Here is a 16,806-nt window from a genome sequence, read left to right on the forward strand (position 1 = left end):
AGGAGATTTAATTCCACAGATGGATTTCCTATTGTTGCTCCCATTAGTGAGGAATGTATCATTAGTCACAAGTAAGTGAAATAAAAGCGAAACTTACCAAGAACCAGAAACAAAGAGACACGGAAAACCAGAGTCAGTAAAAAGAAAGCAGAGACTGAAAGTCATGTTCTGTTGGGACTTGTTTAAAGGCAACCTTGGGCTTGAGTTCATGAGATGCCCTGCTCCACCAACAAAATTTAGTTGGATCCGGTAGAGTCCACTTGGGCATTTTGATGGGACTCCCCAACATAATAAAAACATTCTCAGGGCACCTGCTGGCTCAGTCAGTTAAGCATCTGACTCTTGACTTCGGCTCAGGTCATGATCTCATAGTTCGTGAGTTCAAGCCCCACATCAGGCTCTGCAATGACAGTGCAGAGCCTGCTTGGGACTCTCTGTCTCTCTCTCTGCCCTTCCCTCACCTGCTCTCTCTCTCTTTCTCTCTCTCTCTCTCTCACAAAAGTAAATAAATAAATATAATTCTCAAAATTAAAACACAGTAATAAGAAAAACACATAGCAAATATTGAAGTTTTAATTAATTAGTGAGAAAACCAACAGAGTTATATAATGGTTCCAAAGATGATCCAAGAAGTTCATGTACCTATATATACATATATATATATGTGTATATATATATATATATATATATAGAGAGAGAGAGAGAGAGAGAGAGAGAGTCATTGAAAACAAAAAGGAATGTTGGAATAAGATTATGAATTCAGATTCAAAACTGGATAATATTCTGTAGGTCAATAAAACCATAACCCTTTGGAGTTACCACCTCTTCTAAATAGTAATCATTTGTCATTATCAGTTTTATTCAAGTTAACATCTAGCTTTACAGAGTTGTAAAATATTTGTGGTATAATTATTATAAGATTAAATAGTAAGTAAAAAGTGTTACATTCCCCTAGAGAGTCAAATGGCCTGTAAGTGGGCTTGTTAGATAATGCTCAAGCATGGCATTAAAAAAGGAAGGCAGCTTTTTTTTTCTTTTTTGGTGTCAAATCCACATTAGATTTTTCTGTGAGGGGGGCAATTATTAGTCTGAGCAATTGGGGAATGGGGTATCTTTAATATGATATGAACGATAAGTTAGAGAGTAGTTTTTTGGTTGGGTGGAACATGTTATGTTTAAGAGACAGATCCAAACAAGAATGTCACTTGATAGCTGGCTATATAAATCTGAAGTTCAGGACTGAGTACTGAGGACAGGTGGAGAAAAACAATTGGAATTTGCAGCATACAGATAATACGTAAAGCCTGAGACCAGATGAGACATGTAGCTAATTAGTCTCCTACAGAAGAATATAGGTCAGAGGGCCACACACTGAAGTGCTCCAGTATTTAGTGACGAAAGAGGATAAAGGTCTTGCCAGTGAGGCACTAGGTAGGAAAATCATAAAAATAAAATGTTTCAAGATCAGTAGAATCAAATGCATTGTCATATACATGATTTATTGAGAAGTCAAAAGGATAAGGACTATGCAATGATAGGAGTTTGCCATGTGAAGAAGTCATTGGTGACTTTGATAAAAGGCAGCTTTGGTGAAATAGTAGGGACAAAACCTGATTTAAGTTAGTTCAGGATAGAATAGGAAGAGAGGATGTATGGACAACTATTTGAGTAGATTTTTAGCAAAAATCAGTAGCCAGAGGGAGAGGGAATATTGAAGGAATATGGAGGGGTTTTTGTTTAATTTTAAAGATGGGTTATATCAAAGTCTATTTGTATACTGACATCACTATTTTTTTTACTCCCTACTCATAAATCTTCAATTCACTTAGCAATTGGAATGATACTGTGGCAGATTTAGGCATGTATAAGGTGCATGCTGATATGAGATATCAGAATCCTAAAATAACCAATAAAAAATAGAAAACAAAGGGCTGCGGGGGTGCCTGGTTGGCTCAGTCAGTTAAGGTCTGACTTTGGCTCAGGTCATGATCTCATGGTTCGTGGGTTCGAGCAACATCGGGCTCTCTGCTGTCAGCGCAGAGCCTGCTTCCGATCCTCTGTCTCCTTCTCTTTCTGCCCTTCCCATGCTCATGTGCTCTCTCTTTCCCTCTTTGAAAAATACACAAACATTAAAAAAAAATTTTTAAAGAAAAGAAAATAGAGGCTGGGAAACAATAGCCATGACAATAAAGGGACTCTTAGAAGTTTATGAAGCAGAAAGCCTTAAAGTACATCCTGAAGGATGAGACTAAATGACAGGAATGGTTTTCCAGGCAATTGAAGCAGAACAAATAAAAGGCTACAAATTAGGGAAATAACATATTCAAGCACCTGGGTGGTTTAGTAGGTTGAGTATTCAACTCATGATTTCGGCTCAGGTCACAAAGTCGTGGGATTGAGCCCCATGTAGGGCTCCATGCTGTATGTGGAGCCTGTTTAATTAAGATTCTGTCTCTCCCTCTGTCGCTCTCCCCAGATCATGCTCTCTATATATATAAAATAAAAAAATAAAAAAATAAAGCATATTTGTACTTAGATGGTAACCTTCACTTGGATTAAACTACCCTGACTGATTAGACCCCAGAAACCTCTGCCCTCAATTAGGTAAACAGAATTGAAAATGTTTTAACATGTTCTCATTGAACATTATGATATTCTAGATTCTTTAGGAAGCTACGCACAGTCATCATATCATATAAGAATGCTTTAAAGATTCTTGAGGTGCCTGCGTGGCCCATTCGGTTGAGTGTCTGACTCCTGGTTTCAGCTTGGGTCATGATCTCAAGGTTCATAGGATAAAACCCCACAACGGCCACATCTGTGCTGGAAGTGTGGAGCCTGCGTGGGATTCTCACTCTCCCTCGCTCTCTCTGCCCCTTCCCTGATTGCTCTCTGTCTCTCTCTGTCTCCCTCTCTCTCTAAGTAAATAAATAAATACTTTTTAAAAAGAATGCTTTTAAGATTCTAAATAAAATGTTTTATTTTTTGAGGAAAAAGTCTACCAGTTATTCACAAAATAACATAAGTTCTTAATCCCCTAAATGGTAATGACTAGAAAGATTTACCTAATTTTTTAAAGAAATTTTGTCAGTGTAATAGAACATTTCATTGCTGTGATTAAATATCCATTAAAAAATGTTTGAATCTTCTTAGCTCTTCTTGAATACATTTTCATGATAGAAATATTATTGAAAGCATTTCCCTATACTTTTAAATTTTTCTATAGCCTGAAGAACACTATTGAAAATTTTACAATAGTACTTTTTGTGAAATAACTTTTAAAATACAAATTTAAAGTTTAATAGAATCCAATTTTCATGGAAATAATAAGAAAAAAGGTACATGTTAATTTATCCATATTTTATTATAAAGGTAAAAATAAAATCATTAGAAGGGAAGTTTCAAATAATTCCTGTGAGGAGTGTGCTGCAAAGATTGATGAGAGGTGGAAAAACTACTGATTTCTCAGTCACAGGTGTTTAATTGAAGATGGACATCATGACTGCAAAACTGACCAAATTGTGACATTGCTTCATGTCCTTCAGCAGAAGTCTGCAAGTAAAACAGTAGAAAAAGCAGGTGGCAAGAGCAGACTTAAGGAGAGGTGGCAGATTTAGCTAATGCACTGAAATAAATTGCTGAGGACACAGAAGAAATTTACTGGAACATTTATCAGGAAAGAAAGTCCACTGTAGTTGAGAATATAAACCCCACAGGAATCCATTTTGGACTGGCTATATGTTCATGTTTTGAAAAAGAGTTGGCATAAAATGCATAGCAGAATTATCAGGTTTGCAAATGAATTTAAAAACTTTGAGTTAATGAAAAGCTGATTAGAATAAATTGAAAGAATATAAATATTAATATTATTATTGATATGGACCAGTTCAAGTAATACAACTAGGGATTAAAAATTCCAAATGATTCCTATCAAAGAGGGGTCTCATTTTTCAATTCAATTCATGGAAGGATCCTAAAGATCAAACAGTCTTGTTTCTTTTCCATTGCTTCTAAGTCTTCCACAGTCTCACTTTTCCACATTTCTCAACTCACCCTAATATATCAATTTCCCTTTCTCCGAAAGCACTCATTATGTATATGACCACAAATATATTTGATCCCAACAATTTGTTTTATCATTTCTAATCATATTAGGATTTATCCCAACATGACTATTAAATGTCATCACTCTTAAAAGATGCTTATGTTAAGGGGCACCTGGGTAGCTCAGTCAGTTGAACATATGACTTCAGTTTGGGTCATGATCTCATGGTTCATGAGTTTGAGGCCCTCATTGGGCTCTCCGCTGTCAGCACAGAGCCCGCTTCAGATCCTCTGTCCCCTTCTGTCTCTGCCCCTCCCCTGCTCACACTCTCTCTCTCAAAAATAAATAAACATTAACATTTCTCTCTCTCCCTCCCTCTGCCCCTCTCCCCCACTCATGCTTTCTTTCTTTCTCCCTCTCTCTCTCTCGAAAAAATGCTCTGTTAACGTACTTTGTACTTGAAAACAAGAAATAGAAAATTGAAAATCAAGATGGTGCTGAGTGTCACGTAAGCCAATTTTTTGCAGATATTTTAAAGAAACATAAAATAATGCGGGTCATTTCAGATCTGTCAAACTAGATCTTTATTGGACCAAAAGGGGCCAGTCTAGATGCAATGCAATGTAATTTAAAGGATTTGAAGAATCCTAACATCTATAGCTCCCAACTTGCTTGCCCTACCTCTCTGCCCAGTTCACAGACATACATTTACTTCGGCAGGTAGAGGTGGGTTTTTTTCCCACCAACATGGTGCCTGAAATTCTCAACAATAATTTTTTAATTTAGGAGAGAAGGGCAGTAATCTGTTCAGATAAATGAGTACAGTCTGGGAACATAGACAAGTAAGTTTTGGTAGGAAAGAAAAAAAGGAATATCTCAACCTGAGCATATGAATTTGAAATACTCAAAGAGAAAAATGAGATGAAATTTGGAGGAGATGGAGCATGAGGGGACAAGGAAGTAGGAGGGAAATGCAATTTTTTTTTTTGCCTCATTAGCAGTGTTTCCTAGACTCATTAAGCCTCAGGTGGCAAAGAGATGTCTGTTAGTTGGAAGTAGAACAGAGCTGTTTTCATTTTTTAAACCTTGTATGGCAAACTCAGAGTATCCATTTTTTATTAATATTTTTTCCTCAGGAATGTATATGAACTTGTCTTACTGATTTAAATATCCTTGTTTTTCTCTGAAAGTAACACACTAAAAAATTAGTAACATTTACCTCCTTTTGGATAACACTGGTTGCATTTGTTTTCACTAAAAGTTTATGGATTCCTTGTTGAAATACTATTGTTTTGAGCTATATAGTTGTAAGACTACTATGCAACTGGCTTTTCCCCCTAAAAATTTGCCTGGATTATTTCAAAATAAATTAGATTTAGAGTTTCAGTTTTGCTGACCTATAATTTATGGATGCGTATATGTTTTTACTTTGTAAATATAGTTCATTTACCCCTAAAATGCAAGGCAGACGGATGGGGACTTCAGGAAGAGCCATCATGAAGAGCACCAGTGTGAGTGGGGAGATGTACACACTGGAGCATAATGACGGCAGTCAGTCCGACACAGCTGTGGGTACAGTTGGAGGAGGTGGAAAGAAAAGGAGATCCAGCCTGAGTGCCAAAGTGGTTGCCATAGTGTCTAGAAGGAGTAGAAGCACATCCCAGCTAAGCCAAACAGGTGAGTGAAGTGAATTCAATTTAGATACCTCGAGTTCTTGCTGGAGAGACAAAAGTGGATCCTCGTGCTATGGCTTGTGAGTGATTGCAGAGCATATTGATTCTTCTTGGCAAAGGAAGTTTATTTTTCTGTCTCTGAAAATCTGTTACATATGCGATTTTTTTTTTTTTTTTTCTGTGCAGCTAACAAGGTATCATTTGTCAATCGGTAAAGTGGTCAGATATTTTCCTTTAAGTTAAAAAAAAAAGTAAAGCCATGTTTATAAATATGCAAGGAAATGCAAAGAAGTATTAAAGATCCAAATTTATTTATATGCAAGAAAAGCAACAGGATTCTCCTTTTCAAAATGTTCCATAATACAATTACCTATAATTTAGGCTCTATATTTTGATGGAAAAGAATGTCAGTTGTGCAACTTGAGATATAGTCTTCAAGGTACTGTATGAATGTAATTATTGAACTGTGATTGTTATATTTTCAGTGCAAGTTAAAAACCCGGCAGTTATTTCTACTTTAGAAAATGGGTCAGTGGATTTGTTCAAAGAATAATGTCTTAATACAAATTTGAGTTTCCAGATATTTTCTACTGCTTATAAATCTTAAAAGCTTTATGTCCTCAAGGTATATAGAAAAAGGCAAAACACAGAAGGGAGAATGGTTATTTCTGTACTATAAAATATTTTTTAAATTGCCCCAAATTACATAATATTTGATCAGACATATTAGATTAATTCATTACTATGTTCAGTACTGTGGAAAACCAAAGGTAAGTGAAATAGTGAATTGATTAAATTGTCAGCACTTGTTTCTTCTGTTATAACCGTTGGTTCCATATTTTTGTTCCTTAACAGCAAAAGTCTTGTTGTAACAACATTTACTTATTCCAGAAAACATTCATGGAATTCTTTTCTGTAGTTGACTTGGCATCCTGGAGAGTATCTATTTTAAAATGTGCATTCTAGTGGACATATTTACAAATAAATTAAAGGTAGGAAATTGAACCATTCAGAAACTGAAGTACAGCACACAGCTATTTAAACAGAGGTTTGTCTTTCTGAAAATCATAGAATAAACCTAGATTATCTAAGTCTCTGATGGATCTGTCTCTATGCCATCCCACTAAGATGAGCTGTATATTGCAAAGGAGAATCTTTTATCTTTCTGAGGGTCGGATTTCTCCTTGAGTAGGAGGCATTTTTTCATTTGTGTTGTCTTATTTTTTGATGGTGACGCTTCCTGGTTTTTGGTATTGATCTAATGATAGTTTACAGTGTGAGGTATGGATAAGGCTTTTACCACCAGGTTTGAAAATCCTTCATCCCTTAGATGAAATGGAAATGTTCTTTTATGAACCAATGCTTCCTGCGTGAGAGGCTGCGGATTTAGCGGACTGCTTATCTTCTTCTGCTAACTATCCACAGTCTCTCTTCCTTTATTTTGCCCCTATAATTCCTTCTCTACCATTCACTAAAGTAGAATTCTATTTTCCTAGAATAAAACACAATAATAATTTAGGAACTATACTTGTTACATAGCTTTGTAGGTAATAGGTTCAAATGATTGTCATTGAAATACTTAATTAGCCTCTTTGCTTTATTAATTTAAATTTTATTCCGTTTATGGTCATTGTTGAATTTCAAATAATATTTACCTTTTCAAAAGTTGCATTGTTTTTGTTTTTTTTTAATTAAAAAAAATTTTTTTTAACGTTTATTTATTTTTGAGACAGAGAGAGAGAGAGCATGAACAGGGGAGGGTCAGAGAAAGAGGGAGACACAGAATCTGAAACAGGCTCCAGGCTCTGAGCTGTCAGCACAGAGCCTGAGGCGGGGCTTGAACTCACGGACCGCGAGGTCATGACCTGAGCCGAAGTCGGACGCTTAACTGACTGAGCCACCCAGGCGCCCCAAAAGTTGCATTGTTAATAATCTCCACAGAATACCCTACTTTAGAAAATTAGGTTGCAGTGTAAGGGAGCAAAAAAGACATTGGATTACAAAGCCAAGCTAACAAAACAATTATTTTCTAAAGTGACTCAGTAAATCACCTGTTACTTCATCTCTCTAGGATTCAGTTTGCTTATATAATGTGGGGGGGCAGGGGGCGGATTGGACTATCTGTCCTCCTACGATATTTCCAGGTATAAAATTTTCTGTATATTTTCTATATCATAATTTTACCTTCTTTTTGATAACTTATTCTTATTGATCTTTCTAAAGCAAATGACAGATGGTGACAAACCTTAATTATCATTCCTCTTTGTTTCAGTGCATGGCCTGATTTTTCTTCCTCTTCTGTCTTCTACAAGTGATATGGAGAGGAAAACAGCATTACTTTAAAACAAGCTGTGTATTCTGGGGAATAGAATGTATTACATTTAATGTAAATGTTTAATTATTTTAATGTAGAAGAAAAGCCCAAGTAAGGGCTTCTCTTTTAGTGAACCACTAATCCGTACAGTCTGGGTTACAGTTTTTCTACAATATAGATGAGAGATAATCAGAAAAATGTGAAACGCTTGGAAATAAAAGTTTAATCAGCTTTTCTAAGAATGATATATTACAAGCACATTGCTTTTCTGTTTTTGTTTTTATAGCCACAAGTTTGCTTAAAGGAGTACATTTGAGTGTTTGTTTGAAATCAAGTAAAATTTATTTCAGCAAATTGATAGCATGGTAAATTTTATACCACACACACATTCATGTATATGTGTTTATTATGAAGAGTAGTTACTGTGCTCTTTAATATATATAAAATTATTCTTACATATAATTTACTAGTCTCTTCAATTATAGGTAATTATTTTTACAGGATATTTCAATTATAAATATTAATATTTTAAAAACACCTTTACCACACTATTTATTCATAATGAAAATAGGAATAGCTTCTTTAAATATGTATTTTTAAATAGGACATTTCCAATGACTCTAGGTGCTACTACTGGTAAATGTCTTCAAGCCATCTTGCATATAGCAAAAAACCTATTCAGTAAGCAGTAGCTAGATTAGTTTGAAAAGCAAAATAGTGAAGGAAATGGAATTATGAGAAAAGCTCCATATCTAGAAATATTTTGGAATTGAGGCTCAGAGTAAACTTAGGGCTAATCTTTATAACTTTATCTACAAATGTAAGATAATTTTAAGTATCATAAGAATGATTATTCATGTGTCCAAGTGAATAAAACTAATAATTATTTACATTTCTAGAGCTTTTGCCATTCACTCTTAAGTTATATACATGCATATGTGTGTGCATATAATTTCACTCCTTTATTGGTCACAACAAACTTATTAAGTACTCTTATTATTACTATTTCCATTTTGAAATTGAAGAAATTAAAGCATAGAGTGATTGGGTAATTTCTTAAGTTCCTATTCTAAGTGATTGGGCCAGAATTTAAACCCAGGCTTCCAGGTGCCCAAGCCTATTCTCTTCACTCTGCAAAAAAGAAGAGTTTGAAATAAGGTTCAGCGAACATTTAAGCACAATTCTGTTGTTAGTACATGATAGACAGTATACCAGGCACTGGGCTAGGACCTAGGAACACTAAAGAGATGAATGAAATATTGCCTCTGGCTTCAAAGATACCACAGTAGAAAAGGGTGAATTACATATAAATATTCCATCTCAGAAAGGGCAATTATCCATTTATCAAAGTGGTACAGAGGAAGCACAGAATGTGATTCACTCTCATGCAATCTTGAGAGGCTTCTTTGAAGAGGTGAGACTGAATATTAAAAATTAAATCATTAATACCATATAGGGAAGCTCATTCCAGGTGAGAGGGCACAGCACATTGATAAAATGTTGAAAATGATGAGTGCTTATTCCCCTGGGAAAGGTATGCATCCTAAAATCATATAAAAGATTTCTATAACTCTAATGGATATTCATTCTCACTGCAAGAAACAGATCATCTCAGAACAGATCTTAGATCAAAGAAGCACTGTGCATCCGAGACTATGATTTCTGCTTAGAACTTTTAACTTTTATGAAGAAAACATCCGTAAATGTAAAATATCATCAGCTCTATTTTCTATCAGTTCTATTTTTCTATCATCAGAAAGTGTTCAATTTACTTTATCTTAAATTATTGAATAACTGTATTTCCAGTATTATACCAGCCACAGTAGGTATTTCAAAATTAAAAGTATCATCCCCAGTGGAAGGAAATTATTCACACTCGAAATAAACATGAACCAAAGAACTAAATGAAAAAATATAAAGCAAGTGCCAAATGTAGTAAAACCCCTTGCCATTTATATATGTTACCAAAAGAAGTGGGAAGACAAATTGGTCTAAGATCTATGTCTCAAGATGAGAGCACATGCAGAATTAGTAAATAATTATGGTTAACCATTTAATAAAATTATTATTATATCATTAACAGCTGAAGATATTTTATTAGATTAATATCATGTTTAATAATCAAAACTGCTTACATTATGGAGATGTTGCAGTTCTATTTTATAATTTTCAAACAATTAAGAGTCAGTTATCATGTACCAAGAATGTACTAAAAAATCATTTGTTTCTTTGGTAATAGTCTGTGTTTTTCTAAAAATTTTCCCCCATGCCAAATTTTACTTTTCCCTATCCAAATCCTTTCCTTCAAGATCCTGCTCAAGGCCTTGTAACTCTATAAGTTGTCCCCTTTTTCTTCAACCTTTACCAGTATCCATTTCTGTGAATTCCTATTAGATCAAGCTCTGACTTTACTGTCAATTTGCTGCAAGCACGAAAATCTGAGGCTACTGCCATGAGCAAAGTAATAGGTATGTATTTTATAAGGAAGCATATCTCACATGGATATGGATAAACAAAAATTTCCATGACTTGAAAATGATGCACACTCCCTCTGAGTAAAGAAACTCAACCTGTACCAAAAAAAAAAAAAAAAACAAAAAACAAAAAAAAAACCTTTCCGTTACATTAAGCTCCTGTTTTCCTCCTCCTCTTTGTGTGCATGGAACAGGGCCTCTTCCAGGTGCCTACAGGATCCACTCATGTCTATAGGCCCTGCAAAGCCTTCTCCTCCTTTTTTGATCTGGCTGGCACATTTAGCATTATGTTTTAGGGTTTAGGCCTTTAAGAAGGATGAAAGAGTCACTACTACCTTCTGGCTGCCCTAATATTCCTGCAAGAATCCCTGAAGCAAAGAAGCAGAAAGTAATTTTGTGGAAATTATTAAAAGGCTAATAATTTTTTTGGAAAGGTGGAAGGAAAAATACTGGGAAAAAAACACAAATATATATTTCAATAAATTATCCCAGCCCAGGGACACAGTTTGGCTGAAACAAAGGTGTATGAAAAGACTTAGTGGGAAATACATTTAGAAAAAAGGTTGGGGCCAGGTCTTTTGAAGCCCTGTAAGGGACTTTGCTTACTGCTTGATGGAGACATTTTAATCAAGAGAATAGAAGAAACAGCTGTGCCACTGGAAGCTCAAACAGAAGCCAGGTGTACAAACTCAGCGAGGAAGCAAGGAAGTCGGTGTGAGCTAATAGATCAAATGACATATAACACAGTGAGCTAGAGAAGGAGCTATGGAAAAGGAAAAGAATGAGCTCACTCAGAAAGGAATGGACTGAAAATGGCATTAAGAGAAGATAAGGTGAGATGCCCTTATTCAGGAATAACTTCTAAGGGAAGAAGCATGTGTAGTGTGGAAGCAGGATCCAGAGGGAAAAAAAAGAGTGAGGAGTAAAGAGGAAGAAAAGCAGAGTCCCAATGGAGGAAAGAATTGTAGAGAAAGACTAGTTAATCTTACAGGACTGAAGAGGCTAGAGAATGAGAAGAGACCATTGGATTTTGGAACAAGATTCTTCCTGACCTTAAGTTTGAATAGACTGGAGAGGAAGGGGTGAAGATAGAGCATGCCTCAAGTGTGGGACAGAACCCAACATGGGCTACAGCCCATCCCACTCTCCACTCATCATTCATTTCAGCTGTCTGTAACCATCATCTTATCCATGCCCACTTAATTACTCCCCATTGCATTTGTGATGGGGTTCTTGTCATGGGTGTAAGGAGCTAGAACAGCAGAGAATGTAGGTAGGAGCTCAGAAACATGGAGTTAGAGGGTCTACAACAGGATAGCATGAGGCTGCCCTCACCCCCCTAAAGCCTATTCATATGTATGGGGCTGGGGCTGGAAAGATGAATAAATAAAAGTAATTATTAGGAACTTCTCTTCAGAAAGCTTAGTATTAGGAAGGGAAAACCAGTATGAACAGTTCATCTTTCATTCATTCTACCAAAATGTATAAAGTACTTTTATATAGCAGACTCTGTAATGGAGACAGTACTAAGAGTAAATAAGGGGTGCGTGATGTGTGTGTGTGTGTGTGTGTGTGTGCGCGCGCACGCACGCACACGCATGTATGTCTGTCTCAGAATGAGGAGATCTGAGCATTTTCCAAGGATGAGGTATGGGAAAAGCACCTCTAGATGGAGAGATTGAAAGATACAAATAACAAAGAATTTTAATTAACAGAGAAAAGTCCTAGAGAACAGAGGTTATAATTCAAGGACGCTAAAGTTATTCTTGGAGAAAAGGAAAGATGGTTCTCTCCCTGAGTTTGATAGAAAAGAGGAAATGATTGGAATACACAGGAGTATTGCAACAGGAATATGATGACTGAAGAAACTTGAGTCTGAGGCCTTTGATCTTCTCAGTGTAAATGAGGCGAGAGCAAATAGAGTGAGGAATGTCATAAGAAATGACTATGATAAAAGTACTGCTGAGCAGCACTGGAATTCCAGCTGGGTTTGGATAATGCAAAATCTCTGCAAGGTAACTTTAAAGTGCATTTACCAGGATTTGCAGGTATCTAGTTCATACTAGTTTCATTTGTTTTTCAAGACTGTCATCCCCTGCCGTGCACATCTCTGGTGTCCACACCAGGATTTCTTCTGATCTAGATCTAGATCTAGAATCTATTCTATAATCTAAAATAGATTATATATATAGAATTATATATAGGAAATTCACCTGTCCTGGGCTGCCATTTACTACTTAGTTGAACTCTTCTCAATACAAAGGTTTGTCCAATAGGGGAAAATTGAAGCTCTACTCTCTCTCTTATCTATTGATATTACTTCTTCCCAAGGCAATGAACCAATCTTTTTCTTATTCTTACTCAAAATAGGGGCCTAAAAGGCTTTTTTTTTTTGGCAGTTTATCTCAATGAAATTAAATAACTCTTTCATTGTAGTCATGGGAATGAAACATTTCAGAAGATTCATAGTAGAGTTAAAAACTGCATAGTGCTTATTATCCTACAAGATTATACAGGCAAAAATGTAAGTATCCTAAGAAGTTTTGGGTAGATGTATATATGTTTGATTTCAAAATAGCTTAATAAGAGTTAATGAATTTCCAAGGCATATCACAAATTTCTCAAGAAGAAATTATAAATGGAAACTAACAAAATTACCCTTGTTCCACTGTCAAGTAAATAATATATACTAATAAAACTCCAACTATAACCCACTTACACCTAAAGGGATAGTTCTTGAATAATCTAATTTCCCTATGAGTTTAGGGCATTATTTTAAAATTCATGTGGTCCTTAGATAATAATCATGCCAAGAAAATATCCAAGTTATTAAATACCCTTCTGCTAATCTTTTTTCAATTTTCTTCCCAAAAGCCACACAGGTGAAGAAAGTCCTAAAATAAATAATATGATTGCCAGCTTGGACTTTATACTTTATTTACCTTGGGAAAATGCATGTCTTATTTTGCCATAGGACTTATTTTATCTCCTTCCAACCAATCCAGTTTGCCAAAATATTCTCTGTATTTTAAGTCTACTGCAGCTTTGTGAATATTATCAGTCTTTTCCTTTTTATAAAAGTAAGCTGTAGCTACAGAGAAGGCTAAGGTGTTCTCTGTGAACATTTTAAGAAATGTTTTCTTGGTTCTGCTACTTAATAATGGAAGCAAAAAGTTCTTACAAAGGATAGGTGCCCCACTAAGTTTCAGAAATAGAAAACTACATTTATCAAAATCTTGCTGAAATCCAGATTTCTTGTCTTTGCCTCATTTATTTGATTGATTTAATAGCACAAGAAAAACATTGTGAGGAACATAATGTTTCATATTCTTTGTTTCCTGAATGCAAAATCATGGTGCCAGAAATGATTCTCAAGTCTGCAAAACCATCAAATGAATGTAAGCATGAGTTCTTTTATTTACTGTTGCTGTCTGGCTTAGGAATTCACTACTGTTAATAGAGATTCAGTTCAGCTATAGTAACTCATCTTCTGAAGAGATGCCCTAATAAGGTTTAGTATTTTCAAACATATGCCAGCTGCTATGTTTTTGTTCTTTTCTTGGCTCTGAACTATAAATTTTGAATTTGGCTAATATGTATATATACTTTTAGGTCAATTTGTCAGGAAAAAAATATTTATTTGAGTGGAATTAATTTTTATAATTAATTTGTGTTTAGGATTTGAAGGAGGAAAGGAAACTAACATTTCTTAAGTGCCTTCAAAGGACAATACTAAGTACTCAAATAATTATATATGGTGATAATTATTGTTAACTATACTAAGTATATTTTTAAACATGAGATCAATTTCAGACTGGATATGATAAAATATTTTGGGTAGCTCAAATATAACGAGAAGTGTGTCTGATAATTTTTACAGCAGATGATGAATTTCAATGTATCCTCATTTAACAGAGTGATTTTATATAGAGATATATTGCTGATTTGTTTTTGTAATATTTTGCAGATTTTTAAGCACAGAAAAACAAAAAAGAAGATACATAAAACTCCTGCAATGCCACCACTAATTGCAAGTTCACTGTGAAAATATTAGTATATTATTAGCTAATCTTTTTTTATGCATCTGTGTTATTAATATTGATAAAACCATCAGCAATGACAGCTATTATTTATTAATTACTACATGCCATCCATTTAATTGCCTTGCATGTATTAACTTCTCTAGTCCTCAAAACACAGTCATAAATGGTACTATTATTATTCCCATCTTACAGATTCCGTGACTTGTCTGAGGCCACACAACTTTTAGAAGTTGAAATGGAATTTATGTCTTAACCACTTCACTATAATTCCATGCAACTCCATGTACACATAGAGATATGTTTTTATATAGCTTTTTAAAAATACTTATATATTCATAACATTTCATTTTGTCCTATAATGCTACCTCTTTTTTTTACTTTTAAAAAATATGTATTTAGGAAGACCTCTTTAGGACACCATTGCAGAAGGCTTGTACCAGGCTAGATTTGGAAAAAGGTAGATGAGCATGAAAGAGATTACAGTCCTTTGTATGGAAGAGTCTGTGGGCAGTAGTGAGGAGAGGAATGTCATGGATAGGGGTGGATATTGTCATTTACTGAGAGAGTGACTCCTGGGAAAGGATATTATTTGGCACTTCATGATGATGTTTGGACAGTCATTGGGTAGGTTTTCAAGGCAGTTGAGGATCATCAGCATATAAATGGAAATTGGGATCAATGAATTTCCTTAGGAAGGCAGTGCAGAATATAAGAACAAAAGGTAAAGGCCTTTTTGAGCCTCAGTTTCTTTAGCTATAAAATGGAATAATAAATGGTACCTACTTCAGAAGACTGTTGTGAGAATTAAATGAAAATTTAGGTTAACAGTTTCTATCAAAGTACCTGGCATGTAGAAAGGGCCCAATAGTAATACTAATTAGCAATTTTAATAATTCTGAGAAACCAAATAGAAGGGCAGTAGTTAAAGAACAGATATTAGTGGCATCATTCATGAATGGTGCTGAGAGGCAAGCTAACCTGGCCAATGTTTTTATCTGCTCATTAGTTATAAAGTGATTAATGGTATACAAATTCTTAAAATCTAACTGGAGTTCTTCTAAATCACTGCCTCTCAAAGTTCTTCCTGTCAAGTCCCCCTTTGAAGATCTTGTGAAATCCATCAGCCCTGACCTCAGGAAATTGCACTTCGTCACATTATACCACATTGTGCACACACTTAAAGGGTAGTTATCCATATGTTTATCCTGTGTTAGGTATAATCTGCCAGAGAGTGATCCATCTTCTCTCTTTATCCAACCCTTCCTGTACTTTTCTATACTAGGTCAGGGGTCAGCAAACTTTGGCTCAAAGTTTGTTTCATATGGCCCATGAACTACGAATGATTTTTTTTTTCAAATGGATGAAAATGTCACAATAATATATGGTGACACATAAAAATTATATGAAATTCAGTTTTGGTGTCCATAAACAGTTTTATTGAAATACAGCCATGCTGGGGCGCCTGGGTGCCTCAGTCAGTTGAGTGTCTGACTCTTAATTTTGGCTAAGGTAATGGTCCAGTGGTTGTGGGATTGAACCTATGTTGGGCCCTCCAGCGCTGAGCATGGAGCCTGCTTGGGATATTTTCTCTCTCTCCCTCCCTCTCTCTCTCTCTCTCTCTCTCCCTCCCTCCCTCCCTCCCTCCCCCCCCCCATTTGTCCCCCTGTCCTGCTCTCTTGCTCTCTCTCTTAAAAAAAAAACAAATACAGCCATACTTATTCATTTACGTGTGGTCCATGGCTGCTTTCATGCCACAAAACTTATGGCCCACAAAATCAAAAGTATTCACTATCTAGTCTTTTAAAGAGAAAGTTTCATGACCTTTACTCTAGGCCAAGAATTTACTGACTGCAATGCAGAATGCAGATGAAGTCATTAGAGAACTGTGATCATTTTTATAGTTATCTAAACATATTCTCTGCTCAGCCAGAAGTTAATTTATATTACTACTGTGACTTTCAAATCCCACACCCCTTATTCCTGCAGCATTTACATTTATACTGTTTGCCTATTGGCATCATCTCTCACTAGACAAAATGATTCTCCAGAATGAAGGCTTATCCCCCAAAGATGAGAATCTTCAGCTCTTCAACCTTGCCCTAAAACTTGATCCTTGACTTAGCTGCTCACATGAAATAGTGAAAACACTTTGTTCAACTGTGATTTTCCCAGTTGGGAACTCAGGGGTTGTATCTGTTCTTTCAGTAATGATTACTTCCCCAGAATTTAACACAATGCTGTTACTAGGCATGCAAAG

At 35.4% G+C, this 16,806-nt stretch overlaps 1 protein-coding gene across 50 annotated transcripts in view; it reads left to right on the plus strand.

Moving 5' to 3' along the window:
* Positions 1-16,806, plus strand: part of RIMS1 (regulating synaptic membrane exocytosis 1) — a 490,579-nt gene that overhangs the window by 407,347 nt on the left and 66,426 nt on the right. For 32 of the 50 annotated variants that reach the window (XM_043591755.1, XM_043591762.1, XM_043591756.1 and 29 more), the window contains one exon: positions 5,487-5,722. The exons of the other annotated variants lie outside the window; for them this stretch is intronic. In XM_043591755.1, coding sequence (XP_043447690.1) covers positions 5,487-5,722 — 236 coding nt within the window. The remainder of the gene's footprint in view (positions 1-5,486; positions 5,723-16,806) is intronic. 50 annotated transcript variants of the gene reach the window in all.

This window comes from Prionailurus bengalensis, chromosome B2 (assembly GCF_016509475.1).
Source record: "Prionailurus bengalensis isolate Pbe53 chromosome B2, Fcat_Pben_1.1_paternal_pri, whole genome shotgun sequence".
Classification (NCBI taxonomy): domain Eukaryota; kingdom Metazoa; phylum Chordata; class Mammalia; order Carnivora; family Felidae; genus Prionailurus; species Prionailurus bengalensis.